We start from the raw sequence: 17909 nt of genomic DNA, 5'->3' as shown, positions 1-17909 counted from the left end.
TCCCATCACCCACTGCCTTGCCCTTTCACTGGAGATGCAGGGGATTGAACCTGGGACCCCCTGCAGGCCAAGCAGATGCTCTGCCACTGAGACACAGCCCCTCCTCAGGTACCTACTCAGACCATAAAGCCAGAGCTATTGAACACTCATAATGCTAAACATTTGATTCTGGTCCAGTTTCCAAATAACGCTTATGCACCCACAGGACAGCTCCAATCTCCCACCCAGGGGAAATAAACAGTTCATCCAACCCTCCTCTGTTTGAGCTCCCTCTTTCTTTATGGCCACACCTATCCTCTGTAATGGGCTTCCTTAGAAGGTGAGGAGAGCCCCAACATTGTGCAAATTTGGGAGGCTCTATAATGGAGTATCTTCCAACATGCTTGCTTTTCAGCGGCTCATGATCACAGGTTTGCTCAATTTGTTAATTTTGTTATTCTGTCATTGGATTTTAAATTTGGCCACTGTGTGACACAGAGTGTTGGACTGGATGGGCCATTGGCCTGATCCAACAGGGCTTCTCTTATGTTCTTATGTGACACAGAGTGTTGGACTGGATGGGCTGTTGGCCTGATCCAACATGGCTTCTCTTACGTTCTTATGTGACACAGAGTGTTGGACTGGATGGGCCATTGGCCTGATCCAACAGGGCTTCTCTTATGTTCTTATGTGACACAGAGTGTTGGACTGGATGGGCCATTGGCCTGATCCAACATGGCTTCTCTTACGTTCTTATGTGACACAGAGTGTTGGACTGGATGGGCCATTGGCCTGATCCAACATGGCTTCTCTTATGTGACACAGAGTGTTGGACTGGATGGGCCATTGGCCTGATCCAACATGGCTTCTCTTCTGTTCTTATGTGACACAGAGTGTTGCACTGGATGAGCCATTGGCCTGATCCAACATGGCTTCTCTTACCTTCTTATGTAGGTGATTCGCCTGCATCCCACCGGAGATCCAAAGCTATTAACTGCATTTGTAACAAACTACACTATCACTCGCAAAACTCAACCGTCTCACTACTTTTGAAGCGCAATTATTCCAAAATTTATCACCTTTTACTGCACCAATAATGTTCCTGAGTCAAATAAGAGCCTGTCATCCATCCTGTCCTCAAACATGCACATTAACGTGACTCCCGCTTGTCAGCATCCTTGGCTCTGAAAATGGACCACGCGGTTTAAAGCCGAAAGAGAATCCCAACACATTAAATTTCCATCGGCTGATTTATATGTTCCAACCGACTTTCATTGCTTTATCAGTACTAAAAAGGTTTGCCGGCCTAATGCAGTCCTGGATGGAACAAAGTATCTCCTGATTCAGTTTCACTTTGCAGAACTGCAGGGCAATACTCAAAGTGTGAATAATGTCCCTGCCTCCACCTGGACTGTGGGGCTGTGAAATCGGCAAAAAAAGGACAGAGGAGATTCTTGCAGTATGACTTCTGCCACAATTCCACAGGCCTCTTGTTGCAAGATGTGAAATGCCAACTGATCTTTCCCCATGTACCCCTTCCAAGCTCCTCAACCACCAGTTCAGACCTCGCTCCCAATTCAATGTCCCCCCCCCCCCAATCAGGGCTTTTTTTGTAGCAGGAACTCCTTTGCATATTAGACCCCACACCCCTGATGTAGCCAATCCTCCAGGAGCTTACAGGGCTCTCAGTACAGGGACTCCCGTAAGCTCCAGGAGGGTTGGCTACATCAGGGAGGTGTGGCCTAATATGCAATGGAGTTCCTGCTACAAAAAAAGCCCTGCTCGCTGTTATCATAAGAACTAATTGTTAGAAGGGCTTTGAACAAGATAATCTGGGGGGCACGCCAAAGATGTACAGTCTCAACCACACGTGGCCCTCAAAGATAAGGATTTATATGAAGGAACTGCTCCATCCACACTCAAACTGGGCAGCTTCACATCCACAGTATCTTATACGGTGCCATCCTAAGCAAAGTTATACCATTTGAAGTCCATGTTGAGGCCAATGGGCTTAGAAGGGTGCAACTTTGCTTAGGATTGCACCGACAGAATCCTGGGACAGAAAGGTCTTTCGATGCTCACTGTGGGAAATCAACAACCCCAGGGCTTTTTTGTAGAAAAAGCCCAGCAGGGATCAATTTGCATATTAGACCACACCCCCTGACACAGGGCCGGCCCTGCCGCTGGGCAAACTAGGAAATTGTCTAGGGCGCTGGCCTTCTGGGGGTGCCAAATTGGGCACCCCCGTGTGACTTGGTGACATTATCAGTGTATGGGGGGAGAGGGGCTCCGGAAATTAGTCTTGCCTAGGGTGCCAGACACTCTGACATCACCACTGCTGCACACAGGGCTTTCTTCGGTAGAAAAAGTCCAGCAGGAACTCATTTGCATATTAGGCCACACCCCCTGACACCAAGCCAGCTAGAACTGCTTCTCTGCTCAAAAAAAGCTCTGAGCAGCCCAGCACATGGCTCTGCTTGAAGACCTCCAGAGAGACCCCCCTCCCTCAGCCCTAGCCAGGCAATTGGCTTCAATGTCACTGTTAACGTTCAAGCCAAAATCTGGCCTCCTGTGATAGAAGCCCATTAGTAGGTCTAGTCCTGCCCTCTGGAACCAATCTTTGTCCTGTTCTAAATGACAGCCCTTCCAGTTTTGTATAACGTCATCATGCCCCTCCTCCAGTCCTTTTCTTCAAAGCAGGTTTCATTGAACAAGGAGGGGGGGGAGGGGGCTGGGGCACATGGGAGAGGCAATATGAAGGCTCTATTGGGTATCTGCAGTGAAGCAGTTTTTCCCATGTCTCTGCATGGTGGGAAAATTCCTGCTCACACATCCCAAGTCAGGTGAGCACAACCGAAGACACTGAAACCAGCAATTGAGCAAGCAGTTGAGCAAGCAGGTGTTGCACACGCTGTTTATCAAAAGAAGACGACGACGGCATTGGTTTTATATCCTGCCCTCCACTCCGAATCTCAGAATGGCTCACAATCGCCTTTATCTTCCTCCCCTACAACAGGACACCCTGTGAGGTAGGTGGGGCTGAGAGGACTCTCACAGCAGCTGCCCTTTCAAGGACAATTCCTGTGAAAGCTACGGCTGACCCAAGGCCATTCCAGCAGGTGCAAGTGGAGGAGTGGGGAATCAAACCCGGTTCTCCCAGATAAGAGTCCGCACACTTAACCACTACACCAAACTGGCTCTCTCAAAAGGGTATTCCTCTCCACTGGAGGATCAGAGGTCCAGCCCTTCCCACACAATAGGGAAAAGAAAAGATTGAAACTCTTTGGGTGCCTGTGTCATTAGCCTGACCGTGGCCCACTAACTTCCCACTCCAGTTTTGAGAGCCGACGAGAACTTTCCACGCGCTGAAATGGAGCCAAGGCGAGTGAGACAACCAGAGCACCAACAGCAAATACCATCTGCATCTCACATGTCACGGAGATGCATGGATGCTTGGAAGCGGAGACGCATTCCTAGCTGAACTCTCCAATTTAATGCAGCAAAACAGAAGAGGTCAAAATTATTCACTGCCCTTCAGCAGGGCTGGATGGGCACCTGGCGAGACCCTTCCCTCCTGACCAAAATGAGAAGAGATCTCCACTCCAATACCTTTCCTGGTGCTTATCAAGTGTTCTTAAAAAGTGGAGAGGGTGAGGTGGGGCTTTTGCACAGCAAGGCTTCTGATTGGCCCCCAGAGATCTGACAGGGTATCAGTCATCTCCTCTCCAGGCCAAACATGCCCAGATCCTTCTGCCTTTCCTCGTAGGACTTGGTCTCCAGACCCCTCACCATCTTCATTGCCCTCCTCTAGGCACGTTGTACCTTGCTGCTTAAATTGTGGTGCCCAGAACAGGACGCAATGCTCTAGGTGAGGTCTAGCCATAGCAGAGCAAAGCACGTACGCTTTTTCAGATCCATTGAAATGGAAACAGAAAGAACAGTGGTACATCTCATTGTATCTGAAGAAGTGTGCATGTCCACGAACGCTTAAACCTTGAATTGAACTTCGTTGGTCTTAAAGGCGCCTGATTCGCCTCTTCACTTTGTCCTGCTGCTTCAGACCAACCTGGCTGTCCCACCTGAATCTAAATTTTTGCAACTGCTGCCAACTGGTGCTCAATGTAGGAGAGCACATCTCTAGGTCATGGTTCATCCCACCCCACAGTTTGTTTCCCACCATCTATCTTGAGCTTCCTGCTCCACTCCTGGCCAAGCTGAAGTGCCACGCCGAAGGCCACAAAAGCATTCTGGAGCACCCGAGCCTTGGAGACCAACGGTTAGCTAGTGGTTTGGATGCAAGCGGTTTGGCTGTTACCAGGGCATGTGCAGAGTCACCGTAAAGAGGAACCAACTCCTTAATGACAGGGCCTTTCCAGAAATTCCGGGAGGACACCGCAGCTCTGCAGATTTGCTGTTGTTTCAGGCAGGGCTTTTTTTGTAGCAGGAGCTCCTTTGCATATTAGGCCACACCTCCTTGATGTAGCCAATCCTCCTGATGCTTACAGTAGGCCCTGTACGAAGAGCCCTGTAAGCTCTCAGAGGATTGGCTGCATCAGGGGGTGTGTGGCCTAATAGGCAAAGGAGTACCTGCTACCGAAAAAACCTCCCGGGTTTTAGAAGACAGGGGTGGAGGGGAGCAACCAAAACTTACCGGTGTGTGTTTGCCTGTGACTCTCCAGAGCGTCTTCTTTCGAGAACTGCGCACCACAGTGATCACATACAAAGGCTTTGGCACCCGCTAGAAAGAGAGAGAAAGAGAGAGAGAGGGTGTTATAAAAAGCTATCTGCAAAAAAACCCCCAAAACCTTGAGATTTAAACATATCTGGCATGAAACTGATCCTTATGCGAAGAAGGGACTCAAATGCAGAGCTGGCCATCCTCACAGTCAACGGAGATCAACGCAAAACTCGGTCCCAAAGTTCTTTAGCATGTATCTTCAAGACAAGTTAATATATGTACGTTGCAGGGCGGGAGAGCCCCGTGGCACAGAGTGGTAAAGCTGCAGTACTGCAGTCCAAACTCTCTGCTCACGACCTGAGTTCGATCCCGGTGGAAGCTGGGTTCAGGTAGCCGGCTCGAGGTTGACTCAGCTTTCCATCCTTCCGAGGTCGGTAAAATGAGTCCCCAGCTTGCTGGGGGGGAGTGTAGATGACTGGGGAAGGCAATGGCAAACCACCCGTAAAAAGTCTGCCATGAAAACGTTGTGATGCGACGTCACCCCAGAGTCGGAAACGACTGATGGTTGCACAGGGGACTAACTATTTGGCATCACTTTAAGAATTTTGCTAAAAATGTAGTCTTTAAAAATTAGTTCTTTCTACTGTTATTTATTGAAATATATCGATATTTTTTTTTCATTCAAACATTCTAAATAGTTTACTGAAATTATTGCGCATCTTAGTCATTCATTCACAGGTTTCCAATTTGTGCTTTGCCATGATTCCTGTGATTCCTTCTTTGTGTGAGCCCGTTGAATCATGGCAGAAGCAGGATTTGAACCAGGGACTTCCGAGTTCATGCACACTGCTGCGACGCTGGACCAGAACACTTGCCAATGCCACTGGAGACCAGCAGTCCTACAGAGAGCTGCAGAGGTAGCAAACTCCACTGTGGTCCTCTTGATAAGAACATAAGAACCTAAGAGAAGCCATGTTGGATCAGGCCAGTGGCCCATGCAGTCTAACACTTTGTGTCACACAGTTGCCCCCCCAAAACAGACACCATCAGGAGGTCCATCAGTGGAACCAGGATCCTAGAAGCCCTCCCACTGTGCCCCCCCAAGCACCAAGAAGACAGAGCATCACTGCTCCAGACAAAAGAACCTAAGAGAGGCCAATGGTCCATCCAGTCCAACACTCTGTGTCACACAGTGGCCAAAAACCCAGGTGCCATCAGGAGGTCCATCAGTGGGGACAGGGCACTGGAAGTCCTCCCACCGTTGCCCCTCTCAAGCACAAAGAATACAGAGCATCACTGCCCCAGGCATAAGAACATAAGAGAAGCCATGTTGGATCAGGCCAATGGCCCATCCAGTCCAACACTCTGTGTCACACAGTGTCTAAAAAACCCCAGGTGCCACCAGGAGGTCCATCAGTGGGACCAGGACACTAGCGGTCCTCCAACTGTGCCCCCACTAAGCACCAAGAGTACAGAGCATCACTGCCCCAGACATAAGAACATAAGGGAAGCCATGCTGGATCAGATCAATTGCCCATCCAGTCCAACACTCTGTGTCACAAAACACAGGTGCCATCAGGAGGTCCATCAGTGGGGCCAGGACACTAGAAGCCCTCCCACTGTGCCCGCCCCTAGCACCAAGAGTACAGAGCATCACTGCCACAGACATAAGAACATAAGAGAAGTCACGTTGGATCAGGCCAATGGCCCATCCAGTCCAACACTCTGTGTCACACAGTGGCCAAAAAACACAGGTGCCATCAGAAGGTCCATCAGTGGGACCAGGACACTAGAAATCCTCCCACTGTGCCCCCTCCCCCCCCAGTACTGGGAGGCAGCCTGTCCCGGCTCACAGTTGGTTTGAGCTCCAACAGCTCCAAAGTCTGTCCTCAAACCAACTGACCGGGCAAACATCTGTCTGCCCAGTACTGGGAGGATGGCATGGAGCGGCCTCCCCTCTGATCTCATATAACGTGCCAAGGAAACAAATGAATGACTCTACCAACTTTCTATCTTTAAAATGTTGCGCATCAATGAGAAACTGGGTGTTTGTGGAATGATCATTCCAACCGTCAGTGCCTTATCAGAGTGGTAACTAATCTTGTTTTAATTGCCTCCCCGCCCCCCTTTCATACCACATTCCCTAATTGTCATACATCCCGTCTGCGCATCAGAGGAAGAAAGTTTACGGCTGATCAGATAAGGAAAGTGGCAGCAACGACAGAGCAGCTCGAGAGCGACAGATATTTCCACAACTAGCTGTAAGGTGTGGTATTTGTGGTCTTTCTTAGAAAATGGTTACCAACACGGGCGGCTGCGTCTGTTGGGTCGCAGGCTCTCACTATAATTGGAGGGGGGGGGGGGGAGAAGAGAGAGTGAGGACAGGATGCCTAAAAGCTGATAAGTAACTAAGCAGATAAAAATAGAGCCCACAACGTAGACACAGCCTTTGAAGCATATGCCGTTAGGCCAAAGCTGTGAACACAATTGTTAGATTTGGGAGGTTGCAGTCGTCTGTTCCAAGGAAGTCTAGCTTGGATTGGGCTGCCAACGGGCGACCTCCAACATGGATTTAGAGGGAAGGAAGAGAAAGGAGGAGCAAACAAAGAAAGGAAAGGGAACTAATAAACATCCCTCGTTAACATTTAAAGTTTCCTTTTTTTTTTTTTTGAGTTGCTGCATTCAACCTGGAAAATAAGGTTGCCAACTTCCAGGTAGGGCAAAACACACAATGACACCATGTAATAATTACTACATTAGACGCACTTATATAGCTTAATCATTAATTGCATTCAGGGCTTTAAAAAAAAAAAACGGAACTCCTTTACATTGTAGGCCACACCCCCCTGATGTAGCCAGTCCTCCTGGAGCTTACAGTAGGCCCTGTACAAAGAACACTGTGAGCTCTTGGAGGATTGGCTACACCAGGGGTGTGTGGCCTAATAGGCAAAGGAGTTCCTGCTACAACCCCCCCCCCCCCCCAATTGGATTAGAGACTTTTAACATCAACTGGAAAATTGGAGCTGCGGTATTGTGGCAGTTACGGATACTCCATTATGTGTGCATTGATGTGAGAGTATCCTTGGATGAATACAATTAATAATTAAGTCATATTAGTGTGTCTAATGTAGTAATTATTAGATGGTGTCATTGTGTGTTTTGCTCAACTTATACATCGTGTGGTTTCCTGTTTTTTGTGTTACTTCCAGGTAGGGCCTAAGGATCTCTCAACATTGCAGACTACGAGTACTGGTTCTCTGGAGAGCCAGTTTGGTGCGGAGAGCCAGTTTGGTGTAGTGGTTAAGCGCACGGACTCTTATCTGGGACAACCGGGTTTGATTCCCCATTCCTCCACTTGCAGCTGCTAGCATGGCCTTGGGTCAGCCATAACTCTGGCAGAGGTTGTCCTTGAAAGAGCAGCTGCTGTGAGAGCCCTCTCAGCCCCACCCACCTCACAGGGTGTCTGTTGTGGGCAGGGGGGAAAGAAAAGGAGATTGTGAGCCGCTCTGAGACTCTTCAGAGTGGAGGGCGGGATATAAATCCAATATCTTCTTTTTCTTCTTCTTGGAGAAAAATGGCCGCTTTGGAATGGTGGACTCCATGGAGTCATGCCCAGCTGAGGTTCCTTCTCTCCCTAAACCCCACCAGTTTGGTGTAGTGGTTAAGTGCGGAGACTCTTATTTGGGAGAACCAGGTTTGATTCCCCACTCTTCCACTTGCAGCTGCTGGAATGGCCTTGGGTCAGCCATAGCTATCTCAGAGCTGTCCTTGAAAGGGTAGCTTCTGGGAGAGCTCTCTCAGCCCCACCCACCTCACAGGGTGACTACTGTGGGGGGAAAAGATAAAGGAGATTGTGAGCCACTCTGAGTCTCTGATTCAGAGAGAAGGGCAGGGTATAAATCTGCAATTCTTCTTCTTCTTCCCAGGCTCCATCTTCAAATCTCCAGCAGAAGGTAGGACCAGAACCAATGGGTTGAAATTAAATCAAAAGAGTTTCCGGCTCAACATTAGGAAGAACTTCCTGACCGTTAGAGCGGTTCCTCAGTGGAACAGGCTTCCTCGGGAGGTGGTGGGCTCTCCTTCCTTGGAGGTTCTTGAACAGAAGCTAGATGGCCATATGACAGAATGAGGATACTGTGAATTTAGGGGGAGGGATTTGTGAGTTTCCTGCATTGTGCAGGGGGTTGAACTAGATGACCCTGGAGGTCCCTTCCAACTCTATGATTCTATGAATTTTCCATCCTAGAGTTGGCAACCCTACTCAGCATGTCTCTTTAAGAACTCCTGGGAGGAAAGACTTCACTTTCTTGCCAACGGACACCTTGCTTTGCACCTGGGAGGCATTCTGCCTGGCCTGTAGCTTTCAGCTCATCACCCTCCCTTTGCACGGAGCTGCTTGTGCTGGCTGGCAGAACACCAGGCGGAAACATTTTTTAAAAGTATAATTTGGCCCGCACAGTTTCACCAGGAATCTTGGAGAACAGCAGACACACAAAAGTCCTGGGAAAGTGGGTCAAGTGGGGGACCTTGAGACCCTACTGTAAATATATTGGGGTTCTTGGTAAAACCCCTCAAACCACCTTCCAAAGAACAGAAAGGATTAAAACTCATTTTAAAAAAATGCACAGCAGAATCAGTCCACACGCAAGATTGCCCAATTTCTCTCTCATCCAGAAGGGGGAAAAAAACCTTCTTGGAAGGCTCCAGCTTTCCAGAAGAAGAAAAATCAGAAGGCATCTGGAAGTTGCCTAGGTCTAGAACACAGAAGGGAGAGGGCTATGGCTCAGTGGCAGAACATCTGCGTGGCATGGAGAAGGTCTCAGGTTCAATCCTTGGCATCTCCAGGTAAAAGGATGAGGCAGTAGGTGGATGTGAAAGACTTCTGCCTGAGACCCTGGAGAGCCATTTTCAGCCTGAGGAGACAATACTCATCCTAATGGATCAAAAATTTGATTCAGTATAAGGCAGTTTCATGTTTTCTAGTAAGGCATCCCTGGAAAAGAAGGCTTGGACTTGGATACCACCTGCTGAACCTCAGGTGATGAAGGTGAACCTCTCCACGGGGCCTCTCCAGAAGGTCTAGAAAGTTCAGTGAGCTAATCTGTGCATCATGTGTGTGTGTGAATGTAAACCATGTTGATATGCCTGTTCCTTCAGCTCGCCATGGCCCAGTTCCTGTAGATGACACCACTAAGATGGTTCACAAACACTGTCTGAAGAAGAACAAGCAAACTCCGCAGGTCAGGAGACAAGCATTGATCTGGCATCAATCAACTGTTGAAGGTTCAGACTCCCGGTCCCCCTTCCTGTAGGGGGAGCCGTGTCAGTCTGGTACAGCCCACAACACAACAAAGAGTCTGGTGGCTACAGCTCACAAAAAGCCCACATCACAACAAAACCATCCTTCAACATGCCAATTATTTCTTTTGCCCATCCTCTGTTGTTCATCCAAAGTGTAGCCTCCAAATATTATTTAATTACCCGCACCCTGAAAAATCGAGTGGCATAGCCAAAGGAAACATGAAAACCAACAGAGCTACCCCTCTTTTTTCCCATTAAAAAGAATTCCTCTGCCCTTAAATTTGTCTCAGTAACGGCTGGCTCACAGGCAGAAATATTTGGCAGCAGTGAAATTAAAAGTGATAAATTTTCTCGCCAAGCTTTGATCGATAATAGAGGTCTCATCTGTTAATCAATAAGACAGTCTGCCTGTTTACTGTGCATACGGTGTTCTCCCGGCTGCTTTCGGGGCGACGTCAAGTTTGCATTCAAAACAACTCAAGTGTGCCTAAACCAAATAGCCAGTCCCAGAAAGAAAGACAGAAAGAAAGAAAGAAAGAAAGCAGAAGCGGAGGGATGAGAGAAAAGGCAGGGCAATGCCGTCACATGACCCCTAATATATTAGAGAGGACAGTCCACACACCCTGGCCTGTCTTCGGTGGTGTGCATTTTACTGTATTTTATTTGATCAACGCTTTGAGCTTTTAATTTTGTTGGTGCCAGTTTTGCAAAAAGGCAGGGGTTGAGTGTAACAAAGACAGGCCAATTTGAAGCCCATCCAAAACTGAAGTGCACAGTTCAAGAGGAGAAAGTGTGTGTGTGTGTGTGTGTGAGAGAGAGAGAGAGAGAACGCAGAGGCAAAGATGCCAAATGACTCCCCCCCCCCCAATCTCTTTCCTCCTCCCCTCCTGCTTAAATAATAAACACAGCTTTATGACCGACATAATTAGAAAGGTCAGTTCTATCTGAGAACTATTACAGTCCGTCATGCCAGAGGCTGTTCAGGGAATGTTTTGTTCCAGAATCGCTGACCTAAAAGGCTAGAACAGTGTCGTTGGGACCTAAAAGGCCTGGCTGGGGTTGGGGGGGGGGGAAGAGGCTAGAGAGCTCGGAGAAGGGCAAAGATCTTCCAAGCCACCAACCCACTGGTTTCTGAGGTCCCTCTGAAGGAACAGGCCTGACAGAATTCTGTGCTCAGAGCTCCTAAGCTGTTTTTTAAAGCTTAATTTTCAGGGGGAGGGAGGATACTGCAACTCTACTCTCTGTGGCCCCCTATTCAAATCACGGCTGCTGGGAACTCTCCTGGTTTGGCCCTCAGTGAAGAGAAAAAAAGTGGCACTTTCTCCATAACCCAGAATGCTCTGGGGCAGGTTCCTGGGCTCAGATTTAGCAAAGCATACAGCTTCTGAGGCTCATCAGAGAGCTTTTGACTCTCAAAGGCTAATACCCCCAAAATCTGATTGGTCTCTCAGATGCTATAGGACTCAAATTGAGCTGCTCTACTGCAGAACCTTCTGAAATGTCATTTTGTAGTGATGCAAGAGCCAGTTTGGTGCAGTGGTTCAGCGCACGGGCTCTTATCTGGGAGAACCGGGTTTGATTCCCCACTCCTCCACTCGCAGCTGTTGGGATGGCCTTGGGTCAGCCATAGCTTTCGTAGGAGTTGTCCTTGAAAGGACAGTCTCTGTCAGGGCTCTCTCAGCCCCGTCTATCTCACAGGGTATCTCTTGTGGGGGAGGAAGATAAAAGAGAATGTGAGCCACTCTGAGTGCGGGACATAAATCCAGTATCAACATCATCCAGCGGCAGACGGGCCCGCGTGTCAGTTTCCCCGATGGCAAGTGGGCCCCTGATGAAGCAGGGCCCCCTTAAACATTAGACAATATGCTAAAAATGCTAATGTCCTTTTAGCAGCTTGAAAATATAACAAGACGTTTCAATAGTTATTACTGCAATGCAACTGAAATTGATGTTGTATATTAGGGTTGCCAGCCTCCAGGTGGGGCCTGGAGATCTCCTGCTTTTACAACTGATCTCCAGCTGGCCGAGATCAGCTCCCCTGGTGACAATGCAATCTGTATTTACATTTAGTATCTACTGCAGGCTGCTAGTAAAATGTACAATATATGTATACTAATTACTAAATATATATATACAGTTATTTCATAAAAGTTTTAATTGTACCTTTTTTCCACTTATGCATTTTTTTTTGAAAATTTTATTATTTCTTATAAAAATTAAATGATAGCCCTAGAGTTTGTGGGTGGGCCCCCTTTGTCTCCTGGCAACCAATATTTTTAGACCCAATCCGCCGCCGTCGCCACCGCCGTCTTCTCCTCCTCATTGTGGGGAGCTGGCGGTTCGGATGAAGCCGTGGCCCTGAGCTCCCATAGGAAAATGGCTTCTGTTTACTAAGCACCGGCCACTGGGGACAATGAGGGCCCTCAGTGGCAAAGCTGAGCTTCATTTCCCGGAGATGAGGCACTGGGATTGGAGCTTGCCTTGGAAGAGCCGCCTCTGCCTTGGGCACCTTTGTCTGCAAGGTGCTCCCAAAATGTATAGTCGGAGGACCTCTTGTCTGACACGGGCTGAGCTACTCTGATGTCAGAAAGGGCCTTAACAGCCTTGGGCTAGGCTTGCCAGCTCTGGTTTGGGAAATACCTGGAGTTTTTTTGGGGAGTAGGGCCCGGGCAGGGCGGGGTTTGGAGAGAGACCTCAGCATGGTACGATGCCACAGAGTCGCCCCTCCAAAGCGGCCATTTTCTTCAGGAGAACTGAACTCTCTAGTCCAGAGGTCAGTTGTAAACACATGGAATCACTAGGCCCTACCTGGAGGTTGGCAACCCAACCTTGGATAAGGTTGCCAATACCAGGTGGGGGCAGGGGATCCCCCGGTTTGGAGGCCCTCCCCCCGCTTCAGGGTCATTAGAAAGCGAGGGGAGGGGTGGGAAATATCTGCTGGAACTTTATTATTCCCTATGGAGACATATTCCCATAGGAAATAATGGAGAATGGATCCGCGAGCATCTGGGGCTCTGGGGTGGGCTGTTTTCTGAGGTAGAGGCCCCATATTTGCAGCGTAGCATCTGGTGCCTCTCCTCAAAATACCCTCCAAGTTTCAAAAAGATTGGACCAGGGGGTCCAATTCTATGTGCCCCCAAAGAAGGTGCCCCTATCCTTCATTATTTCCTATGGAGAGAAGGCATTTAAAAGGTGTTCAGTGCCTTGAAATGTGATGGCCAAGACTCCCTTTGGAGTTCAATTGTGCTTGTCACAACCTTGCTCCTGGCTCCACTCCAATGTCTCCTGGCTCCACCCCCAAAGTCTCCTGGCTCCACCCCCAAAGTCCCCAGATATGTCTTGAATTGGACTTGGCAACTCTAAGCTTGGACACGGAAAAGCCTGACATCTAAGACAGGTTTGGTGGCAAAAGTGACCTATGAGAAGCCCCATGGCTCAAATTGCCAGGGCTGTTGCACTCAAGATTCTTCCAGACATTTGCATTTTGGACCACCCGAGCCCCAGTTCTCAGTTCCAGGATAGATAAGTCAGTTGTGAAGGATCCTCGGATAGATCGTGGGGCACACCTCCCTCCGCCATACTCAGAAGAGATGCAGTGTGCTGGGAAACATTCCCACTTCTCATGACTCACCATCAAGTTTATCGGCGCTGACCTCAGGCAGCTACACCCAGGTTTTCAGTCACCTGTGTGACCAGGTCCCTGTGAATCTGCCAGCCCCAGCAGCAGCCTGGCCTTCTGCTCACGTGGACATATTTACAAATACAGAGAGCTGCATTTGAAAATCAGAAGCAGGACATCATGGCGGTAATGACAGATGCAGGCTGTAGCCGTGTCAGCCTGAAGTGTGCTCATCTTGGCCTTTAAGACCAACAAAGTTTGATTCTAGGTATAAAGTTTTCATGTGCGTGTACATTTCTTTAGATACACTTCTTCAGTGCATGCATGCGAAAGTTTATACCCAAAATTAAGGTTGTTGGTCTTAAAGGTGTCACTGGACTTAAAGTTTGTTCTACGCCGGTCACGGTTCACTTTTTGTTTAGCTGTCTTGTGTCCCTATCTCAACCATCCGTCAAGGAATTCAGGGCAGTTTTTCCTTCCCCACTATATCTTCCTAACAATGCATGACAGAGAGAACGCCTTCCCCAGAGACACCCAATGGCCTTCATAGCTGTGTGCAGGGCTTTTTTTTGTAGCAGGAACTCCTTTGCATATTAGGCCACACACCCTTGATGCTGCCAATCCTCCAAGAGCTTACAGGGCTCTTCTTATAGGCTAAAAGGATCAGGAAGCATGTGCTGGGGCAAAGACGCTGGAGAGCTGCTGCCAGTCTGAGTACAGGATACAGTGCTGGTCTTGATGAGGATACAGTGCTGGTCTTGATGAGGATACAGTGCTGGTCTTGATGAGGATACAGCACTGGTCTTGATGAGGATACAGCTGTGGTCTTGATGAGTATGCAGTGCTGGTCTTGATGAGGATACAGCACTGGCCTTGATGAGGATACAGCTGTGGTCTTGATGAGTATGCAGTGCTGGTCTTGATGAGGATACAGTGCTGTTCTTGATGAGGATACAGCTGTGGTCTTGATGAGGATGCAGTGCTGGTCTTGATGAGGATGCAGTGCTGGTCTTCATGAGGATACAGTGATGTTCTTGCTGAGGATACAGCCCTGGTCTTGATGAGGATACAGCTCTGGTCTTGATGAGGATACAGCTCTGGTCTTGATAAGGATGCAGTGCTGGTTTTGATGAGGATAAAGCACTGGTCTTGATGAGGATACAGTGCTTGTCTTGATGAGGATGCAGTGCTGGTATTGATGAGGATACAGTACTGTTCTTGATGAGGATACAGGACCGGTCTTGATGAGGATACAGCGCTGTTCTTGATGATGATACAGCTCTGGTCTTGATGAGGATACAGCTCTGGTCTTAATAAAGATGCAGTGCTGGTCTTGATGAGGATATAGCACTGGTCTTGATGAGGATACAGCACTGGTCTTGATGAGGATGCAGTGCTGGTCTTGATGAGGATACAGTGCTGTTCTTGATGAGGATACAGCACTGGTCTTGATGAGGATACAGCTCTGGTCTTGATGAGGATACTGCTCTGTCTTGATGAGGATACAGCTCTGGTCTTAATAAAGATGCAGTGCTGGTCTTGATGAGGATATAGCACTGGTCTTGATGAGGATGCAGCACTGGTCTTGATGAGGATACAGCGCTGGTCTTGATGAGGATACAGCTCTGGTCTTGATGAGGATACAGCTCTGGTCTTGATAAGGATGCAGTGCTGGTCTTGATGAGGATACAGCACTGGTCTTGATGAGGATACAGTGCTTGTCTTGATGAGGATGCAGTGCTGGTCTTGATGGGGATACAGTACTGTTCTTGATGAGGATACAGCACCGGTCTTGATGAGGATACAGTGCTGTTCTTGATGAGGATACTGCTCTGTCTTGATGAGGATACAGCTCTGGTCTTAATAAAGATGCAGTGCTGGTCTTGATGAGGATATAGCACTGGTCTTGATGAGGATGCAGCACTGGTCTTGATGAGGATGCAGCACTGGTCTTGATGAGGATACAGCGCTGGTCTTGATGAGGATACAGCGCTGGTCTTGATGAGGATACAGCTCTGGTCTTAATAAAGATGCAGCGCTGGTCTTGATGAGGATATAGCACTGGTCTTGATGAGGATACAGCACTGGTCTTGATGAGGATACAGTGCTGGTCTTGATGAGGATACAGCTGTGGTCTTGATGAGGATGCAGTGCTGGTCTTGATGAGGATACAGTGCTGGTCTTGATGAGGATACAGTGCTGGTCTTGATGAGGATGCAGTGCTGGTCTTGATGAGGATGCAGTGCTGGTCTTGATGAGGATGCAGTGCTGGTCTTGATGAGGATACAGCTGTGTTGATGAGGATGCAGTGCTGGTCTTGATGAGGATACAGTGCTGGTCTTGAAGAGGATACAGTGCTGGTCTTGATGAGGATGCAGTGCTGGTCTTGATGAGGATACAGTGCTGGTCTTGATGAGGATGCAGTGCTGGTCTTGATGAGGATGCAGTGCTGGTCTTGATGAGGATGCAGTGCTGTTCTTGATGAGGATACAGCACTGGTCTTGATGAGGATACAGCTCTGGTCTTGATGAGGATACAGTGCTGGTCTTGATGAGGATGCAGCACTGGTCTTGATGAGGATGCAGTTCTGGTCTTGATGAGGATACAGCACTGGTCTTGATGAGGATATAGCACTGGTCTTGATGAGGATACAGAGCTGGTCTTGATGAGGATACAGCGCTGGTCTTCATGAGGATATAGCACTGGTCTTGATGAGGATGCAGTGCTGGTCTTGATGAGGATGCAGCACTGGTCTTGATGAGGATACAGCGCTGGTCTTCATGAGGATACAGCACTGGTCTTGATGAGGATATAGCACTGGTCTTGATGAGGATACAGCTCTGGTCTTGATAAGGATGCAGTGCTGGTCTTGATGAGGATACAGCACTGGTCTTGATGAGGATACTGCTCTGTCTTGATGAGGATACAGCTCTGGTCTTAATAAAGATGCAGTGCTGGTCTTGATGAGGATATAGCACTGGTCTTGATGAGGATGCAGCACTGGTCTTGATGAGGATACAGCGCTGGTCTTGATGAGGATACAGCTCTGGTCTTGATGAGGATACAGCTCTGGTCTTGATAAGGATGCAGTGCTGGTCTTGATGAGGATACAGCACTGGTCTTGATGAGGATACAGTGCTTGTCTTGATGAGGATGCAGTGCTGGTCTTGATGGGGATACAGTACTGTTCTTGATGAGGATACAGCACCGGTCTTGATGAGGATACAGTGCTGTTCTTGATGAGGATACTGCTCTGTCTTGATGAGGATACAGCTCTGGTCTTAATAAAGATGCAGTGCTGGTCTTGATGAGGATAGAGCACTGGTCTTGATGAGGATGCAGCACTGGTCTTGATGAGGATGCAGCACTGGTCTTGATGAGGATACAGCGCTGGTCTTGATGAGGATACAGCGCTGGTCTTGATGAGGATACAGCTCTGGTCTTAATAAAGATGCAGCGCTGGTCTTGATGAGGATATAGCACTGGTCTTGATGAGGATACAGCACTGGTCTTGATGAGGATACAGTGCTGGTCTTGATGAGGATACAGCTGTGGTCTTGATGAGGATGCAGTGCTGGTCTTGATGAGGATACAGTGCTGGTCTTGATGAGGATACAGTGCTGGTCTTGATGAGGATGCAGTGCTGGTCTTGATGAGGATGCAGTGCTGGTCTTGATGAGGATGCAGTGCTGTTCTTGATGAGGATACAGCACTGGTCTTGATGAGGATACAGCTCTGGTCTTGATGAGGATACAGTGCTGGTCTTGATGAGGATGCAGCACTGGTCTTGATGAGGATGCAGTTCTGGTCTTGATGAGGATACAGCACTGGTCTTGATGAGGATATAGCACTGGTCTTGATGAGGATACAGAGCTGGTCTTGATGAGGATACAGCGCTGGTATTCATGAGGATATAGCACTGGTCTTGATGAGGATGCAGTGCTGGTCTTGATGAGGATACAGCTCTGGTCTTAATAAAGATGCAGCGCTGGTCTTGATGAGGATGCAGCACTGGTCTTGATGAGGATACAGCGCTGGTCTTGATGAGGATGCAGTGCTGGTCTTGATGAGGATACAGCTGTGGTCTTGATGAGGATGCAGTGCTGGTCTTGATGAGGATACAGTGCTGGTCTTGATGAGGATACAGTGCTGGTCTTGATGAGGATGCAGTGCTGGTCTTGATGAGGATACAGTGCTGGTCTTGATGAGGATGCAGTGCTGGTCTTGATGAGGATACAGTGCTGGTCTTGATGAGGATGCAGTGCTGTTCTTGATGAGGATACAGCACTGGTCTTGATGAGGATACAGCTCTGGTCTTGATGAGGATACAGC

The 17909-nt window shown here is 48.5% G+C and overlaps 1 protein-coding gene across 1 annotated transcript in view; it reads right to left on the bottom strand.

Annotated features, from left to right (window-relative positions):
- The window catches only part of ZBTB16 (zinc finger and BTB domain containing 16), a 285483-nt gene that overhangs the window by 103449 nt on the left and 164125 nt on the right, over positions 1 to 17909 (bottom strand). The window contains exon 4 of the mRNA XM_060251069.1: positions 4631 to 4717. Coding sequence (XP_060107052.1) covers positions 4631 to 4717 — 87 coding nt within the window. The remainder of the gene's footprint in view (positions 1 to 4630; positions 4718 to 17909) is intronic.

This window comes from Heteronotia binoei, chromosome 12 (assembly GCF_032191835.1).
Source record: "Heteronotia binoei isolate CCM8104 ecotype False Entrance Well chromosome 12, APGP_CSIRO_Hbin_v1, whole genome shotgun sequence".
In the NCBI taxonomy this organism is placed as follows: Eukaryota; Metazoa; Chordata; class Lepidosauria; order Squamata; family Gekkonidae; genus Heteronotia; species Heteronotia binoei.
This window is presented reverse-complemented; position numbering and strand designations above follow the sequence as displayed.